At 45.8% G+C, this 16,584-nt stretch overlaps 1 protein-coding gene across 1 annotated transcript in view; it reads right to left on the bottom strand.

Moving 5' to 3' along the window:
- LOC117360870 (caspase-8-like) overlaps positions 1-16,584 on the bottom strand; it is a 108,640-nt gene that overhangs the window by 48,188 nt on the left and 43,868 nt on the right. The window contains exons 4-5 of the mRNA XM_033945411.1: positions 14,490-14,622; positions 1,783-1,854 (exon numbers count right to left, since the gene is read on the bottom strand). Of these exons, the coding sequence (XP_033801302.1) occupies positions 1,783-1,854; positions 14,490-14,622 (205 nt within the window). The remainder of the gene's footprint in view (positions 1-1,782; positions 1,855-14,489; positions 14,623-16,584) is intronic.

Below are 16,584 nucleotides of genomic sequence, written 5' to 3'. Positions count from 1 at the left end.
AACCATCTGCAACCAGTTTAGCGACTGTGTTAAAGTTTTGACTGTGGCTAACGAAAAAAATTACAGGAAGAATCATAAATTGTCTATTTTTTTTTAGTGGAAGTAGTAAAAGCACACTTCTTGAGCGCGTTTATTATAGCCTCCCTCGGCAGCAGAAGAGATGCCCAATCTCTCCGTCACCATGAAACATACCTTCATCACCCCCTCAGCAGCGGGAGAGATGCACAATCTCTCCCACTGCCAAGAAACACCCACTGGAAGCAGGAAAGATGCCCAATCTCTCCTGCCACCAACCGACACCCCCCCACCCCCACACCCGGTAGTGTGAGAGATACACATGCTCTCCTGCCGCCACGCAACACCGCCCCCTCCCGTGCCTCCAATGACTCTCATCCTCTCCACCTTACCTTACTTTCAGATGGCTGGCCAGAGGGATGCCTACTCCCTCCAGTCAGCTGGCCCACCTCTTCAAAATGGTGGGCCTTCCCCTCCCCGGTGCATCCTGCATCTGGGGAAGGGCCTAAGACTCTGATTACCCCAGACACATAAGACCCCATCCATAGGAGGGGCCTTAAAAAACCTGGGCCAATTACAACCTCAGGCCCCTCCCTGGTACATCCCAGGATGCATTGGGGAGTGGAAGGTCCACCATTTTGAAGATACAGGCATCCCTCCAGATAGCCATCTGAAAGTAAGGTAAGGAGAAGAGGGTAGGGGTTGTCGGAGGACCGGGGGGGTACTTGGCGGTGGGAGAGCATGGGCATCTCTCCCGTTGCTGAGGGGGGTTGTGGGGTGTCGGTTGATGGCAGGAGAGATTGGGCATTTCTCCCACTACTGGAGGGTGTATCAGTTGGCGGTGGGAGATATTAGGCATCTCTCCCACTGCCGGGGGAGTGTGGCGGTTGGTGGCGGGAGAGATTGGGCATCTCTCCTGCTGCCGGTGGGTGCTTCTTGCCAGCGGCAGAGATTGGGCATCTCTCCTGCTGATGAGAGGATGCTGGAGGTGTGTTTCTTGGCTGCAGGAGAGATTGGGCATCTCTTCCACTGCTGAAGGGGGTGTTGGGTGTTTTGTTGCATGGGGACAGGAAAGATATTCCCGCTGTCAGGTGGAGGGTTAATTGTGGCTTGATTTTTTGTTGGGGGGGGGTTGCCTTTATTCTGCACATGTGCCCATCGCTATCACCAGCAATGGGCACATGCAAATTTAGCAAATTTTTGCTACTCTCCGCCAACCTCATTTGCATAAACATTTTTTGGAGAATGACTCGCTTTTTTAAAATCACTATTATAATGGCTGTGACAGTGGCCCGTTCGGTTTTTAACACAACTTTTAGATAATCTAGGCCACAGTCAGCTGCCAGTGTGCCTTGAGCAGTGGTAGTAGGTGGTTGTGATGTTACTCTTGTAGAGGGTGCAAACTTTGATCAAACATTTCCTAGGGGTGGGAGGGTATAGAAAAGGTTGGGAACCACTGGTGTAAATTATACATAAATGCAAGCACCCAGTTATAGAATTAGGGGGAAGTGTGCAAAATCCTAGAATGAAGGCTCATTGCACTATAGCTCATCAGAGGCTCTAAAGTGGAAGCCTGAAGAGGCTAGAAGAAACTGACGGTTTAATTACAATCAAGGAAACACCGAAATACCTCCCTTTTTGTTTTAATTGAAAACTTCCAGATATCTAAATTATGAAATTCCTTTCACTTTCATCAGAGGGATTGCAGGGTGTTCTCAGAGTGAGAGATGGGAGTGGAATTATTTTAAACCAAAAGTATCAGCTCACCTTCATCAACTCCGGTACATGCATCAGGGATGGAGTACTGTGTGCTGCGCCCCAGCAAGACAGGATATGACTCTGCAGGAAAGATGAGAGAGAACATAACTTAGATGCCAGGAAAGTACAAAATAAGAATGCCGAAATATGCATGTTAGTGGCTCTTTCCATCATCCATTCTTTTTCTTTTTCTTATGGTTCTCTTGCTTGTGCTGTTATTGTACCTATTACTACTTCCAGCTGCCCAAGTTTGGATCACTACGGTAATTTCAGGCAGACTGCTGTGGAACAAAGGGGATAGAAAAAAAGGAGGGATGTGCACAGGGAAAATATTTTTGGTATGTGTGGTCCTTTCCCCCATGTTTGTAATTTTTTTTGTTTGTTTGTTTGTTTGCTGTCACACATTCATTTTAACACACATTAGTAACTCACCAAAAACAATTCATATACTACTGTACTTATTTAATGACTACTTTCACTGCTGACCAGTATTAAACTAATGCTCCAAATAAACTAAGTGATTAAATAATTAAACAGAGATCCGTAGAACTGTAAACCACAGTTCTTCAACCGCCGGTCCGCGGACTGGTGCCAGTCCGCAGAAAATTCCTGCCAGTCCGCGCAGGACCGGTGAGATGGACGCCGTTAAATTTCCTGCCCCGGTGGTGTTCGGAAATCTTCTGTTCCTCCCAGCCTCGGGCGATCAAGACAGGCTGCCGACGTCGGGCATTCCTTCTGTGAGTCTCGCCTATGCGGAAACAGGAAGTTGAAACAAAACAGAGAGGGAAGGTCCTGACGTTGGCAGCCTGTCTTGATCGCTGCCCCTGCTGAGTCGCCAAAGAGGGCCGCGGGGAAAGTGCAGGCAGAGAGGAGATGGTCAGCGTGCGCGGGGAGGTCAGCGTGTTGATTGGGGCCATCAGCAGCGTTTGTGCTGAGAGTCTGCCCATGTGCAGGATGCGGCGGGTAGGGGCCTCCGGCTCGTCTTGGGCGGCAAGGCCTGCGTTGCAAAGCTGTTTTTGCCGGCTTGGGGGGGGGGGTCGCGAATGTGCAGGGCACAGCAGGAGTAAGATCATGGGGAGCCTTCAACAGTGGCTGTCTCCTCTCCTAGCAGCTCTGTACTTACCAGGGCAGTGATTCACTTTGGCAACTTCCCCTTTCCTCAGAGGCGGCAATGGACCCAAGGCTGCCTAAGGAAATCACTGCTGCAGGCTAGTACTGAGAGCTGCTGGAAGGAGAGGAAGTCACTGTTGGAGGCTGGGATGCTGATGGATAAAGGAAGAGCTGCTACTGCACCTGGAGGGAGGTAGAAAGAGAGATGCTGCTGGGAGGGGAAGAGGGAAAGGGATGGGAAGAGAGCTATTGTTGGATAGGGGGGAGGAGGGAAGGGAGAAGGAAAAAAGGAAGGAAACAGCTCGCAGGGAGATTAGAGGAGGGAAAGGGGAGAGACAGGAATGAGAAAGTAGAGAGAGATTGATGCTGGAAAGGGGGTCAGCAGAGAAATGAGAGAGGGATAAAGATGCTAGACCTGGTGTAGGAGAGATAAAAATGAAGAAAGCAGTGAAGTTGGAATGAATGATGTAAAAAGGAGAGTGGAGGCACAGGCTGGATGGAAAGGGGAGAAGGGCATAGAAAGAAGTCAGATACATATGGAAGGGGGAGAGGCCAGACAGTGGATGGAACGGGCAGACGCTGGAAGGAAGAGTGGAAAGAAGATGAAAGCAGAGACCACAAAAGGTAGAAAAAAATAATTTTATTTCTATTTTGTCATTACAATATATCAGATTTGAAATATATATCCTGCTAGAGACATAACTGGGGATTGCAAAGCCTAACACTATTCCTATCATGTGTGACTGCAGTATTCTGTTAGCATGATATTTCCGTGTAGCATTCTGTAATAATTTGGCTTGTTCAGTTTTCTTGATAGTAGAGGTGATATATGTGAAGGGGAGGGGAGACATGGGTTTTGTTGGGCCTTGCTCTGAATATTTATATTTATAAAATGACAATTGTACAGAATATTGTTTCTTTTTATACTTTAATAAAATACGTTCAATATAAAATCATAACTGAGGCTTGTGCAGATGGGATCAGATGGTTTGTGGGGACCGAGCTTGCAGAGATGGGGCGAAAATGTGTTTTTTATTTCGGTCTTAGTAGTTTGCCGGTCCACAAAATAATTCTTTTATTTCTGCCGGTCCACGGGTGTAAAAAGGTTGAAGAACACTGTGATAACCAACACTTGCTGGTAATCCCTTCTTTGAAATCCATAGGCAATACATTTTCTCTGTCGTTGCTCCACAACTGTGGAATTCCCTCCCCATATAAGGGAAGAACGTTTTATAGACAGATTCAAAAGCAATTTGAAATGCTTTCTTTTTAAATATGCTTTTAATTGCTAATTTTCTTTTGAAATTTTATTACTATTTTAATCTTTACAAGACCTACACATGGTCTTTTCCCCCCCCCCCTATCGTTTTACCCCTATTCGTCTCCTTTACTGTCAAATATTGTAGTTCCTCCCCCATTTTCCTTTTGGATCTGTTTGTTTTATTGTCTGACTTATGTTAATAATGTCGTGTCCCCGTACTGAGAAATGTACCACATGTTTTTAGATTTGTTAATCGCTTTGTATTACAATTAAGCGATCCATCAAATTTTATTAAAACTTGAAACTTGTGTCCTCAAACAGTTCCTGGAGGGGCTACCCCAGTCTATGAAACAGTGTGTTAGGTGGCATTCTAAGGGCTCCTTTTACGAAGTTGCGCTAGCGTTTTTAGCGCACGCACATGATTAGTGCGTGCTAGCTGAAAAACTACCACCTGCTTAAAAGGAGGCGGTAGCAGTTAGCGCACGCTAAAACCGCTAGCGCACCTTTGTAAAAGGAGCCCTAAATTGACACCAGTGTGTGCTGGGGAAGCAGCTGAAGCCTTACAACAAGTGTACTAGAACCTGAACCTTACAAGGAGAGCAAGCGAGCTGGGAGTCCCAGGAAAAAAAGAGAAAAGGCAGGGTCTGAGAATATGAAAGACTAGAAACTGCCTTCTAGCCCAGTGTCTCCAAGAAAAGGGTCAGGGCACTGAAGACCTTCAGTTCCATGAACCCAGCACACCCCACTAAGCCTTGCTCACCTGTTTCAGATATGGAAAGCGAGGCCACATAGCCAGAGACTGCCAAGAGCTTGATGAAGAGGCTACAAACATGAACATGGTCATTCCACATTCTTGCAATTTTGTGGAGGCCTCTCAACCCAAAATCAGGAACTGTGTAATAGAAGTTGAGCTGAATGGTTGTTTCCACGGGTCCACCTCCAACCCTCTCTCATGTTATCACAAAGGAACTATGTTTACATTGTGTTTAGTGTACTGATGATGGTCCAATGAAAAAAAAATTTAAAGCATTCATTTCCAAGTGTGGACACTGTATGAATGATTTATAGCTGCGAGGGTCTCCGTTTAATTATTTAATCACTTATACTGACTTTTACAAAGCCACAGTAGAGGTTTCTACTGTAAGCCAGCAAGGTAAATGCTCAGATGCTCATAGAATTCCTATAAGTATTGGAGTACTTACTTTGCCGAGTTAAATCTACATAATAATGTTGCTAGAAAATCAATGAAATACATCAATTTTTTTTTAATGGAAGTCACTTTAAAGAAAGTTGTGTTCTCTGAGGACAAGCAAGTATAAAATTCTCACATGCGGATGATGTCATCCACTGAACCTGGTACGGATACTACCAAGTGCATTTTAAAATTTTAGGCAGTGCCCATAGTGCATACGTGTCAGTGCCTTGCTGCCCGATGTCAGCTCGCGGGACCATCAGTTCTGCATTATCCACAGAGCTGAGAACCTGTGTCTTCAGTTTTCTCTTCATGCACCAAACTTTTCTACTGTTTCATACCTTGCTGTCTTTCTTTTTCATAGTTTTCATTCTTTGTTTTTATCGTGTTCCAGTATTTATCCTGACTTTGATTTAGTTTTGTCAACTTTTTGGTTTGTGGCCTTCGGGTCACCTCGAGCCTTTCTTCCTACCCTGGAACATCAATCAATTTCAGGATCCTTTTCACTTGAGCTCCCTGGGACATTGAGCCCTTTGATTTAGCGTTGGCCATTTTCCTCTCCCTATCAAAGATGGTACCAAGCAGCTTTAAGAAATGCTTTTGATGTAATTGGACCATTTTAGGCTCTGACTCACATAATTGGTGTGTCCAGAGTCTGGGTCCTGAACATGTAAAAGTAAATTAAGAAATTCCCTGTATTGGTTTATCCTTGAGAAAGTCTTCCAACTGGACTGGGTTTAAGAACACATATCTATCACTTGCATATGATATAAGGCATTTACAAGGAAATTTTAGAAAAAAGGTTGCACCCAATGCTAAAACCCTAGGTTTATGCAATAGAAATTGCTACCTCTTTAGCTGAGTCTGCATAGATACATCAGGAAAAATGGAAACTTGTTGGCCGCAAAACAAAACTTGTTTCTTCATGAAATACAACTTTAAAATAGCTTTTTTCTCTAATTTTGATTTGAACACTACCAACCAAGTGGCTCATTTTGTTATTGTGTCCTTAGATGACTCAAGAAACTGAGATAGATCCAAACTGTCTGGTGAAACTAATTTATCTATTTCCCCCTCATCTACCACCTCCCTAGAAGTCCTCGGAATGTAGTAGAGATTATCAGGCTCAAAGGTATCCACTTTAGTATATTGCAAACTCTCCCGCAAGTACATTCTTAAGAGCTCCAATGGAGATAAGTAGTGTGTGATAGGGAAATTTAGAAAACGAAGATTTTTAGCTCTCATACAATTCTCCATTTTTTCTTATTTGGCATGAAGCAGTATGCTATTTTTAATGTTAGACTTAGCAGTGCTCCATAAACTGCCCACAGATTTATCTAATTTCTCTACCTTATTTCCTAGCTCTGCTATATGACTTTCATGCTCATTCATTACTCTATATTATTATTTTTATTATTATTATTTTAGGTACTACAGCTTGCATAATGAGACTCCGTGCCTGGTCCCTCTCGGTACAGATGAAACTAAATGAATCTAAAACAAAACTACTCTGGCTCGGCCCAAAATTCGAACACCTGCCCACACTTTTCACACTACCCACAGGCGATACACTACAGCTCTAGTTCTCATGCAAGGTCCTTGGTATCACTATCGATTCCTCTCTCTCCCTCAATGACCACCTCAACTCCTTGGCAAAATCATGCTTTTTCAGCCTTCACATGCTGAGGAAAGCTAGATCCTACTTCAGCCAACAACACTTTGCCATCCTTGTCCAATCCATCATCCTCTCCAAACTAGATTACTGCAACGCCATCTACTTAAATCTATCAAAAAAAAAGTATTCTAAGACTCCAGCTAATCCAGAATACTGCAGGCAAACTGATCTTCTCAAAATACAAGTCTGACCATGCCTCCCCACTCCTTGCCAAACTTCATTGGCTCCCAATAATCTCCAGAATCCATTTCAAATGTTCCTGCCTGGCTTTCAAGATCATTCACGGAATCCTGCCTCCTCTTATCCCACTGTCTTTCAACTCCTCCAGTCCCGACTCCTCCAGAACTGCCCAAAGGCTTAAACTAGCCTTCCCCTCTCCACGCGGCATCCACTATTCAGGCAAACTGGGAAAATCCCTTCTCTTCAAAATCACAGGTCTTTGGAACGACCTCACCACCCCGCTGTGGAACCTGAGCTCCCTTCAGTTATTCCACAAAAAACTGAAAACCTGGCTTTTCAGCAAATTGTAGCTCTATCCTTCCCCCCTTTCTCTCCCCCCTTCTACACATAAGTTCATGTAATCCTTTTTCTTCTTCTCTACCCACTATTTTAATTTCTTGTAAACCGTGTCGAGCTTCATTCTCATGGAGATGATGCGGTATATAAACTTAAGGTTTAGATTAGATTAGATTAGATTAATAGATTTGCTCTAGCATCATATAAAAATAGTAGAAAATCTCATTCCCTGTTTACCTTCCCATCAGTACAGGGCTGTAAAAGCAAGAAATTTCTGGACCATACTTTAGCATTCCAAGCAGCTTCACATGACAGAGAATTTTGATTGTTATTGCTTAGAGCCTGTTCTTATAAACATTTCAGAACTCAACTGAAAACTTATCTCTTTTCAAAATACTTGGTTAAATAATTTATTTCTGTCATTCTTAAATTATCTTTAGTTTATAATCTTCTCACTTTGTTACTGCTGCTAGATTATCAATTTCTCTATGCTGCTAGTTAAATAATTTATTTCTGTCATTCTTAAATTGTCTTTAGTTTCTAATTTTTTGTAAACTGCGTAGAACTTATGGTTACGGGGTTAAGAAGCACGATGGTATGTTATGTTATTTATATAGCGCCTATCACGGTTAGCCAAGTGGTTTACAATCAGCTACTCAACATTTTTCCCTATCTGTCTCAGTAGGCTCAACGTACCTTGGGCAATGAAGGACTGAGTGACTTACCCAAGGTCACAAGGAGCAGCACAGGATTTGAACCTACAACCTCAGGGTACTGAGGCTGTAGCTCCTCATAAAGCTCTTGTTCAAGAAACTGTGCAAGTTGCAACTGTTCCTAATGTTACTTACATCCCTCCTTCATCCCAACCCTCGATCGTTAGCACTAACAGAATGGTTTCTTTCACCAAGAAAGTAAATTATTTCTGCTTCTGGGTTGCAGCTCTGCTGTCATTGAAGTATCTAGAAAACCTTCCACTCAGCACTGTTACCTCTTCAAATGGATGAGATTTTTTTCCTGGTGCACAATGCATTCTCTTGACCCTATCACATGTCTACTTCCATCCATCCTAGACTACCTTCTTCACCTCTCTAACTCTGGTCTGAAATCCAACTTGGTTCGAGTATATCTGACTTTATTTATCTAGCTATCTAGCTATGTGCTATCAGTGAGTTTCACTGTCTCTTGAACATGAAACCTGACTGTTCACCTCTCATTGGCCAGGTTTATGAAAAGATTTTACCACACCAAACCACCTATCAAGCATCCACTTGTTGCCTGGGATCTTAACATAGTACTATTTGTCTCCCTCTGAGCCACTTTCAACTTGCTCTCTGAAACTTCTCAAGTGGAAAGTCATCTTCCTAATATCCCTCATGTCTACCTGCTGTGTGAGTGAACTTCAAGCACCCTCCATCCTTTATAATAAAACCCTAAGCGAGCATGCGCACTTAGGACGGTGTGTTCCCCGACAGCATGATGTTTCCCTCCGTGCCGAATTCCATTTTCGAATACGAAGGCAGGGAACATGCCGGCGACTCCCTCATCCCGACCTCACTCACCAACCGCTGCTGCTCCTCTTCAAATCAGCCTGCTGAGGTTCGCCATCTGGCTGTAGCGAACCTCATAGGCTGCTCTCCACCTCGGTAGCACGTTTCCTCTGACATGATCACGTCGGAGGGAACGTGCTACTGAGGTGGAGAGTGGCCTGCAAGGTTCGCTATAGCCAGCTGGTGAACCTCAGCAGGCTGCTTTGAATAGGAGCAGCAGCAGCGGTTCGTGCCAGTGGGCCAGAAGACATCAGTAAGCTGGGATGGAGGGAGGGTAAGAACAGGCATGCACAACAGGGGCAAGCATGGCACAACAGGGGGCCAGGGAGAGAGGGAAAGGGGGCTGCTTTTGGGGGAGGGGTGTGCTGGGGGGCAGACAGCAATCATGTGTCCCATGCTGGTAAGAAGTGGAGGGAGAGAGGGAAAGGGGGTTGCCTTGGGTGGAGGGGTGTGACAGCAATCATGCTTTGCAATGAGGGAGGGAAACAGAAGGGAGCCACGGAGTAGTGCTGCCCAATTCACGATTCGAATCGGTTCACCAATTCACTTCAGGTGAATCGATTCGAATTGATTAAAAAAAAATAAAATAAAATAAAAAATCGGCTTCCCGATTCAGCTGACCCTTCCCCCTCGCCCGCTAAAGCAGGAGCAGCAGCGCTGCTCTTGCTGGTCGGCCGCTGCCACACCTGCTTTAGAAGGCGAAGGGGGGGCCTGAGCCAGTTAGTGCTACTGTCCGGTTCCCACCCCCCCATTGCGTCCGGCTTCCCGCCCCCCTTGCATCTCGCTTCCCCCTGGCATCTCACTTCCCCCTCTTGCCTCCCCAGCATCTTGCTTCCCCCCTGGCCTCCCCGCACCGGCGTTTACCTTAATGAAGCAGCCTGCAGCAAGATCGCAATGCCAGCGATCTTAAGCTTGCACTGCTTCGGAGCTGTTTCCTCCGCCGCAGTCCCGCCCCTCCTCTGACGGGGAGGCTAGGGGGGGTGAGCAGTCCTTCAGGGTTGGGGTGGGGCGAGCAGTCCCTCAGGATGGGGTGGGCAGGCCTTCCTGGGGGACAGGCCTTCAAGGGTTAAGAGAGGCCTTTGGGGGGGATGCAGGCCTTCATTGGGGGGACAGGCCTTTAAGAGGGACAGGCAGGCTTTTGGGGGTGGGATGCAGGCAGGTCTTCAGGGGTGGGATGCAGGCCTTCAAGAGGGGGGCAGGCCTTTAAGAGGGACAGGCAGGCTTTTGGGGGTGGGATACAGGCAGGTCTTCGGGGGTGGGATGCAAGCCTTCAATGGGGGGGGGCAGGCCTTCAAAATGGGGACAGGTCTTCAGGAGGAGGTACAGGCCTTCAGGGGGTTCAGACCTTCAAGGGAGGGGACAGGCAGGCAGGCCTTCGGGGGGATGCAGGCCTTCAAGGAGAGGGACAGGCCTTCAGGGGGGATGTAGGCCTTCAAGAGGGGGGGACAGGCCTTTAAGGGGTCAGGCAGGCCATTGGGGGGGTATGCAGGCAGACCTTCAGGGGTGGGATGCAGGGGGGCCCAGGTCTTCAGGGGGAGGTACAGGCCTTCAGGGGGGACAGACCTTCAAGGGAGGGGACCGGCAGGCAGGCCTTCAGGGGGAGTGCAGGCCTTCAAGGGGGGGACAGGCCTTCGGGGGGATGCAAGCCTTCAAGGGGGGGACAGGCCTTTAAGGGGGACAGGCAGGCCTTTGGGGTGGGATGCAGGTAGGCCTTCAGGGATGGGATGCAGACCTTCAAAGGGGGGACAGGCCTTTAAGGGAGTGAGAAAGGCCTTTAAGGGGGACAGGCAGGCCTATGGGGATGGGATGCAGACCTTCAAGGGGGGACAGGCCTTCAAGGGGGGGACAGGACTTTAGTGGGAGGTGCAGGCCTTCAAGGGGGGACAGACCTTCAAGGGAGGGGACAGGCAGGCAGGCCTTCGAGGGGGATGCAGACCTTCAAAGGGGGGGACAGGCCTTCAGTTCACGGAAGGAGGGGAGGGGAGGTTCAAAGAGATGTGCATATGCCAGACTTTGGAGGGGGGGAAGAAATAATGGGTCTGAAAACAGAGGAGAGGGAGAGAGATGATGGACCATGGAATTTAGGGATGAAAGTTACAGAAAGGGAGAGGTGATGGAGCCTGGGGTGGTGGGGAAGGGGGGGATAGATGCTGGATGAAAGGGTAGTTAAGAAAAGGTGGATCTGTTGAGGGAGTCGAAAAAAAGGAAAGATGCTAGACCTCCTGTGGAGGGAAGGGAAACGGAAGGGGAGGACAGGGATGGCAGATGGATGGTTAGCACAGAGAAAGAAGAAAGAAGGAGACCCTGGCAAGCAAGTTATCAGAAGACAACCAGAGCCTGGGACCAACAAGATTTGAATAACAACAAAAGGTAGAAAAACGAATTTCATTTTCTGTTTTGTGATTACAATATGTCAGATTTGAAACATGTATCCTGCCAGAGCTGGTGTTAGACCGCAACCGTGAGCTAGGATTTAACAGATAGAGGAAAAGTCTTTTTTGTTTGTTTATTTTGTTTACACCACAGCGCCAGTGGGGTTAGGAGAAGGCAAAGGGGGTGAAGAGGCTATAAAATAAACCCACCAGGATGTTTGAAAAAAATCACCCAATTGGGAAGGAAAATCGAATCGAACTGAATTGAAAAACCAATTCAATAGGCTGAATCGAATCGAAATTTTTTTTCCTGAATCAGGCAGCGCTACCACGGAGAGACAGGCAGGCATGGCGCAACAGAGAAATAAAGGCAGGCAGGGGGCCAGGGAGACAGAAAGAAAGACAGATAGACAGGGGGCCAGGGAGAGACACAGACAGAAAGAATGACAGACAGCGTCCAAGGAGAGAGAGAGACAAAGAAAAAAAAACCAGACAGACAGACATCTACTCTAGCACCTGTTAATGTAACGGGCTTAAACACTAGTTCACAATATTCTATCACAACAGAGCAGTGCCTCAAACTCATCCAAAATTCCTGCCTAAAGTCATCTCAGAATTCTACTTCGAGTCCACAGTTTTGCCTGTTTTCTTTCCAAAGCCACATTCCGATCCTGGGGAAGCAGTTCTTCACACCTTGGATTGCAAACATGCTCTAATGCACATGTGTCAAACACAAGGCCCGTGGGGCGAATCTGGCCCGCCTGGTCGTTTTATGCGGCCTGCAGTCCAATGCCCCCAGTGTTACCTTGTGGCCAGTTCCCTGCTCCTCACAGCCGTAGTATGCATGGAACCACGTTCAGTGGCTCCTCATGCATCCCACATCACAACCAGAAGCATTCCCTCTGATGTTACGACGTCATAAAGAAGGCTTCCAGTTCAGGTGCAGGACGCACAAGGAGCCACTGCACGCGGCTCCGTGCACACTACGGCTGTGAGGAGGAGGGAGCCGGCCACACTGGGGGCATCGGACTGCAAGTCGCATAAAACGACCAGACGGGCCTTGTGTTTGACACATGTGCATTAGAGCATGTTTGCAGTCCAAGGTATGAAGAGCTGCTTCCCCAGGATGGGAATGTGACTTTGGAAAGAATACAGGCAAAACTGTGGATTCGTTGAAGTAGAATTCTATCTATCTATGCTGGGGGGCATCGGACCCCGGACTGCATAAAACGGCCAGGTTGGAGCCGGCCAGAAGGTTAGACACCCGCCAGAGGGAGGCACAGCAAGGTAGGGGGAATGATTTTATTTCAAGTTAGTGTTTGAAATGTATCAGTTTTGAGCATTTTAATCTCCTGTCTATCTTTTGCACTGCTCAGGAAGAAATACATTTGTTTCTTTTTCTCTGGGGATTGTACTGCATGCAGAATCTTACAGTACTTTTAGTTTTTGGTCCTGTATTTGCATAGGGGTTATCTGTGTTCTGGTAGGAATGAATGCTGAGAAGCATACAGTGTGTTTTGTGTAGTTTAATTTTGTTGTTAACCATTACCATTATGTGTTAATAAGATTATATTTGTGTATATATGAAAAATGAATGGAAAAAATGGTGTTATAATTAGTATTATGGGGGAGTGTGTGACGCAGTGGTTAAAGCTACAGCCTCAGCACCCTGGGGTTGTGGGTTCAAACTCACGCTGCTTCTTGTGACCCTGGGAAAGTCACTTAATCCCCCCTTGGCCCCAGGTACATTAGGTAGATTGTGAGCCCGCTGGGACAGACAGGGAAAATACTCGAGTACCTGAATAAATTAATGTAAACCGTTCTGAGCTCCCTTGGGAGAAAGGTATAGAAAACTGAATACATAAATATTATTCTGGGGGCAGGGTCTGGCCCGCGACTAAGCCTGTGCTTTGGATTTCGGCCCCTTAATGTGATTGAGTTTGACACCCCTGCTCTAATGTAATACCCGGATTAGACTAAACCTCATAAAGGATCTTCCCAGCTCTTTGTTGCTTTTGACCCTAACAGACTTGGAGCTTCTGTTACCAAGACAACCATCTCCACTTGGTTAACAGACTGTATCTCCTTCGTGTATACTAAGGCTGGGCTGACGCTATAGGCCCACAATGTCCAAACTATGACTGCTTATTTCCTCTCTGTATCTATTAACCCTTTCAGGACCATAAGGATCGTAGGCCAATTTTTGTGGTTTTGACGACATTTTTATGGTAAAAAGGGCTTGCAGATGCCAAAAAATTGATTTTTTTTGTGAAATATCATTATTTTTATTTAAAAAAAATCACACTTCTGGCTTATGGACAGTGTGGCAAGTGAATCTTCTCGTCAATCTGGCAACGACGCTAATGAATGAATGTCGGAACCAGTTTGTTTACATAAAGGCAGTATCATATGGAATCCGTACATATCAAATTTAGAACTGTAGACTATCCCAATCAAAATTTATAGGATTTTAAAGTTATGGGACAAATATGTCCCTTGGTCCTGAAAGGGTTAAGGACATCTGCAAAGTGGCTACTTGGTCCTCAATCCATAGCTTTACCTTTCACTACTGCTTAGAACAAAACTCCAGAAGAGACAGTCGGTTTGGACAAGCTACAGAACCTTTTTACTTCCTGAGTGCCCAACTTTCCCTCCAGTCCTCTTGGGTTTTGCCAGGCTCACGTTTTATATATCCATTATGCTTTCCAGAGTTATAATCTTAGCTGCTTGGGAGTTCTACATTTGAGAATATTATGCCTGCTTGTCCTCGGAGACAGGTGTTCTTCAAGGACAGCAGGCATATATTCTCACAAACCACCCTCTTCCTCTAGTTGGCTTCATAGCTGTTACTGAACTCATGGTCCCATGAGCTGACGTTGAGCCGGAGCAATGGTATGGGCAATGTCTACAAATTTAAAGTGACAGTACACTTAATAGTGTCCGTACCAGGTTCCATGGATGACATCGCCCACATGTGAGGAATGTATGCCTGCTGTCCTCATAACACCTGCTACAGGTAAGTATTTAGGCTTTATGGTGTTACCGCTCCTTTCATATTCTTGAATTGTCATCAGAAGTTGTCTGTTAATCTTCCCACAAGAGCACTTCAAAGTATCAAGGTCATCCTTTCCCAAAATTGCTTTCTTCTCCATTTCAATAAAAATATCTAACATGGTCTGCAAAAGAAAAGAAACAGTCATAAGAAAACAACAATAAAATGCAATTCTACCTGCCATGACCATATGATTTATTCTTTTAACTGTAAAGTAGTATAAGCACCCATTACAACTGATTGGGGGGAAAGCCAATAAACAACATACAGAAAGAAATAAACTTGAGTGTTTGGTACACCACATTCATCAATCCATATAAGAAGAAAGCAACAGCAAAATAGCTGAAACATCAGTCAAGTACTCAGACATAGCACCATCCGGACTGCTGCAAGAGCCATGACATGAAAACTTAAGAGGAAATCCATATAGGCTCCCAGCTCGTTGAGTGCCATGGGAACAGAGCACCCCAAATATACCAATATTGAGTGAGCTCTTTCATTGTGTCCAGGAAAGGGTAATTGGTATTGTGTTTATGTTGTCACCTGTGAACCAGCATAAGTGGCTTGGGGAGGGTAAAAAACATGTTGGAAAACAGGAGCAGGACCTAGCAAAATCAGGCACCAGTAAGATTTAGACTGAAATCACAGCAGTCATTAGGAGAGTGACAGGAGGAAGACACTCCCTGCCTATGATCAGTCCTGGCTAGCAGAATAAGCCAATCAACTGAGCTGCCAAATGTGGGAAAACACTTCCAGCGCCTGTAGTGACAAGGGAGAGGAGTAGACATGGAGAAAAGAGATGTGTGAAGTGACAGAATCAGGAGAGAGCACATGGGCGAGGGTGGAAGCAATCTAGGAGAAACTACACAGCCTAGTAGGGGTGGGAGAGGTGACAACAGAGAATGAATAGGGCAGAGCTGCCAAGTTACCCAGTTCTAGGAGGGAGACTTTTCAGACAATCCTTATTTTAAACTTACATTGCAAAGCAATATATAGTCCCTGACTCTACTTGTTGAAATCAATGCTGCACATAGGTGCCTGATATAAGGTTTGGGAAGGCTAAGTCACCCCAGTTCCAACCATGACCTTCACTACCTCCCTCTTGCTGACCCTCACTGCTGCTGCTTCAAGACCAGCAGCTGAAGTGGCAAAGAAAGAGAAAACCGTGGCAGGGCTGCAGTCTCTATATGCGCAGCTGCCAGCTTTGCTAGTTCCACCCCCTCCAACATCAACTTCCTGTTTTGGAGGGGGAGCAGGACCAGCAGTGGTGCGCATAAAGACCATAATGCCATGCTTTTTTTCTTTTTATTGCTGCTGCTAATCCCGGGAAGTGGGGTACTAATGGGCAGGGGAAACAGATGCTGCTGCAAGGGGTGGATTGAAGAGATACCTGTAAAGTGGTGAGAGAGATAGAGAAGGGAAGATGCTGGAGGGCAGGAGTAGAGAAAAGCTGGATGGAAGAGTGGAGAAAGAGATGCTGGATGCAAGGAAAGAAAGTAGGCAGATGATAGATTGAAGAGAGAGAGAGAGGGGAGGTCACTGGATGGAAGAGAGAGGGAAGATGCTATATGGGGAGGGAAAGGAGTAGTGCTGGATGGGAGAGAGGTGAGAAGATGGATGGAAGGAGAAGAGGAGTTGTTAGAAGGAACAGAGAAAGGATAGTTAGTGAAAGACTAGAGAATAAGGGGAAAGGGCATGAGAAAACCAGGGTGAATGACATAGAAACTGGATGTAGATACCATAAAAAGAGGGAAATTAAAGATATGATAGTAATAATAAATAAAATCTGCACAGAGAAACAAATAAAAAAATGGAAGAAAGCTGAAAGGAAAAAGATCAATGTTGGTAATGGATGTAGTGGCAGACAGGAAGAAACTGAACAAATGAACAGGAAATTGTCAGGATAGTTAAGAAAAGACAGATGAAGGCAGAAACTAGAGCCAGGGACCAACACAATTGGAAAAATTAAATGGCCAGATAACAAAGGTAGAAAAAGATGTTTATTTTTAATTTAGGATAAAGTAGTGTAGTAGCTGTGTTAGTTCACTCAAAGGTTAATAAATAAAAATTAAACATGGAGTCATGT

Source organism: Geotrypetes seraphini, chromosome 5 (assembly GCF_902459505.1).
Source record: "Geotrypetes seraphini chromosome 5, aGeoSer1.1, whole genome shotgun sequence".
NCBI classification, from domain to species: Eukaryota; Metazoa; Chordata; class Amphibia; order Gymnophiona; family Dermophiidae; genus Geotrypetes; species Geotrypetes seraphini.
This window is presented reverse-complemented; position numbering and strand designations above follow the sequence as displayed.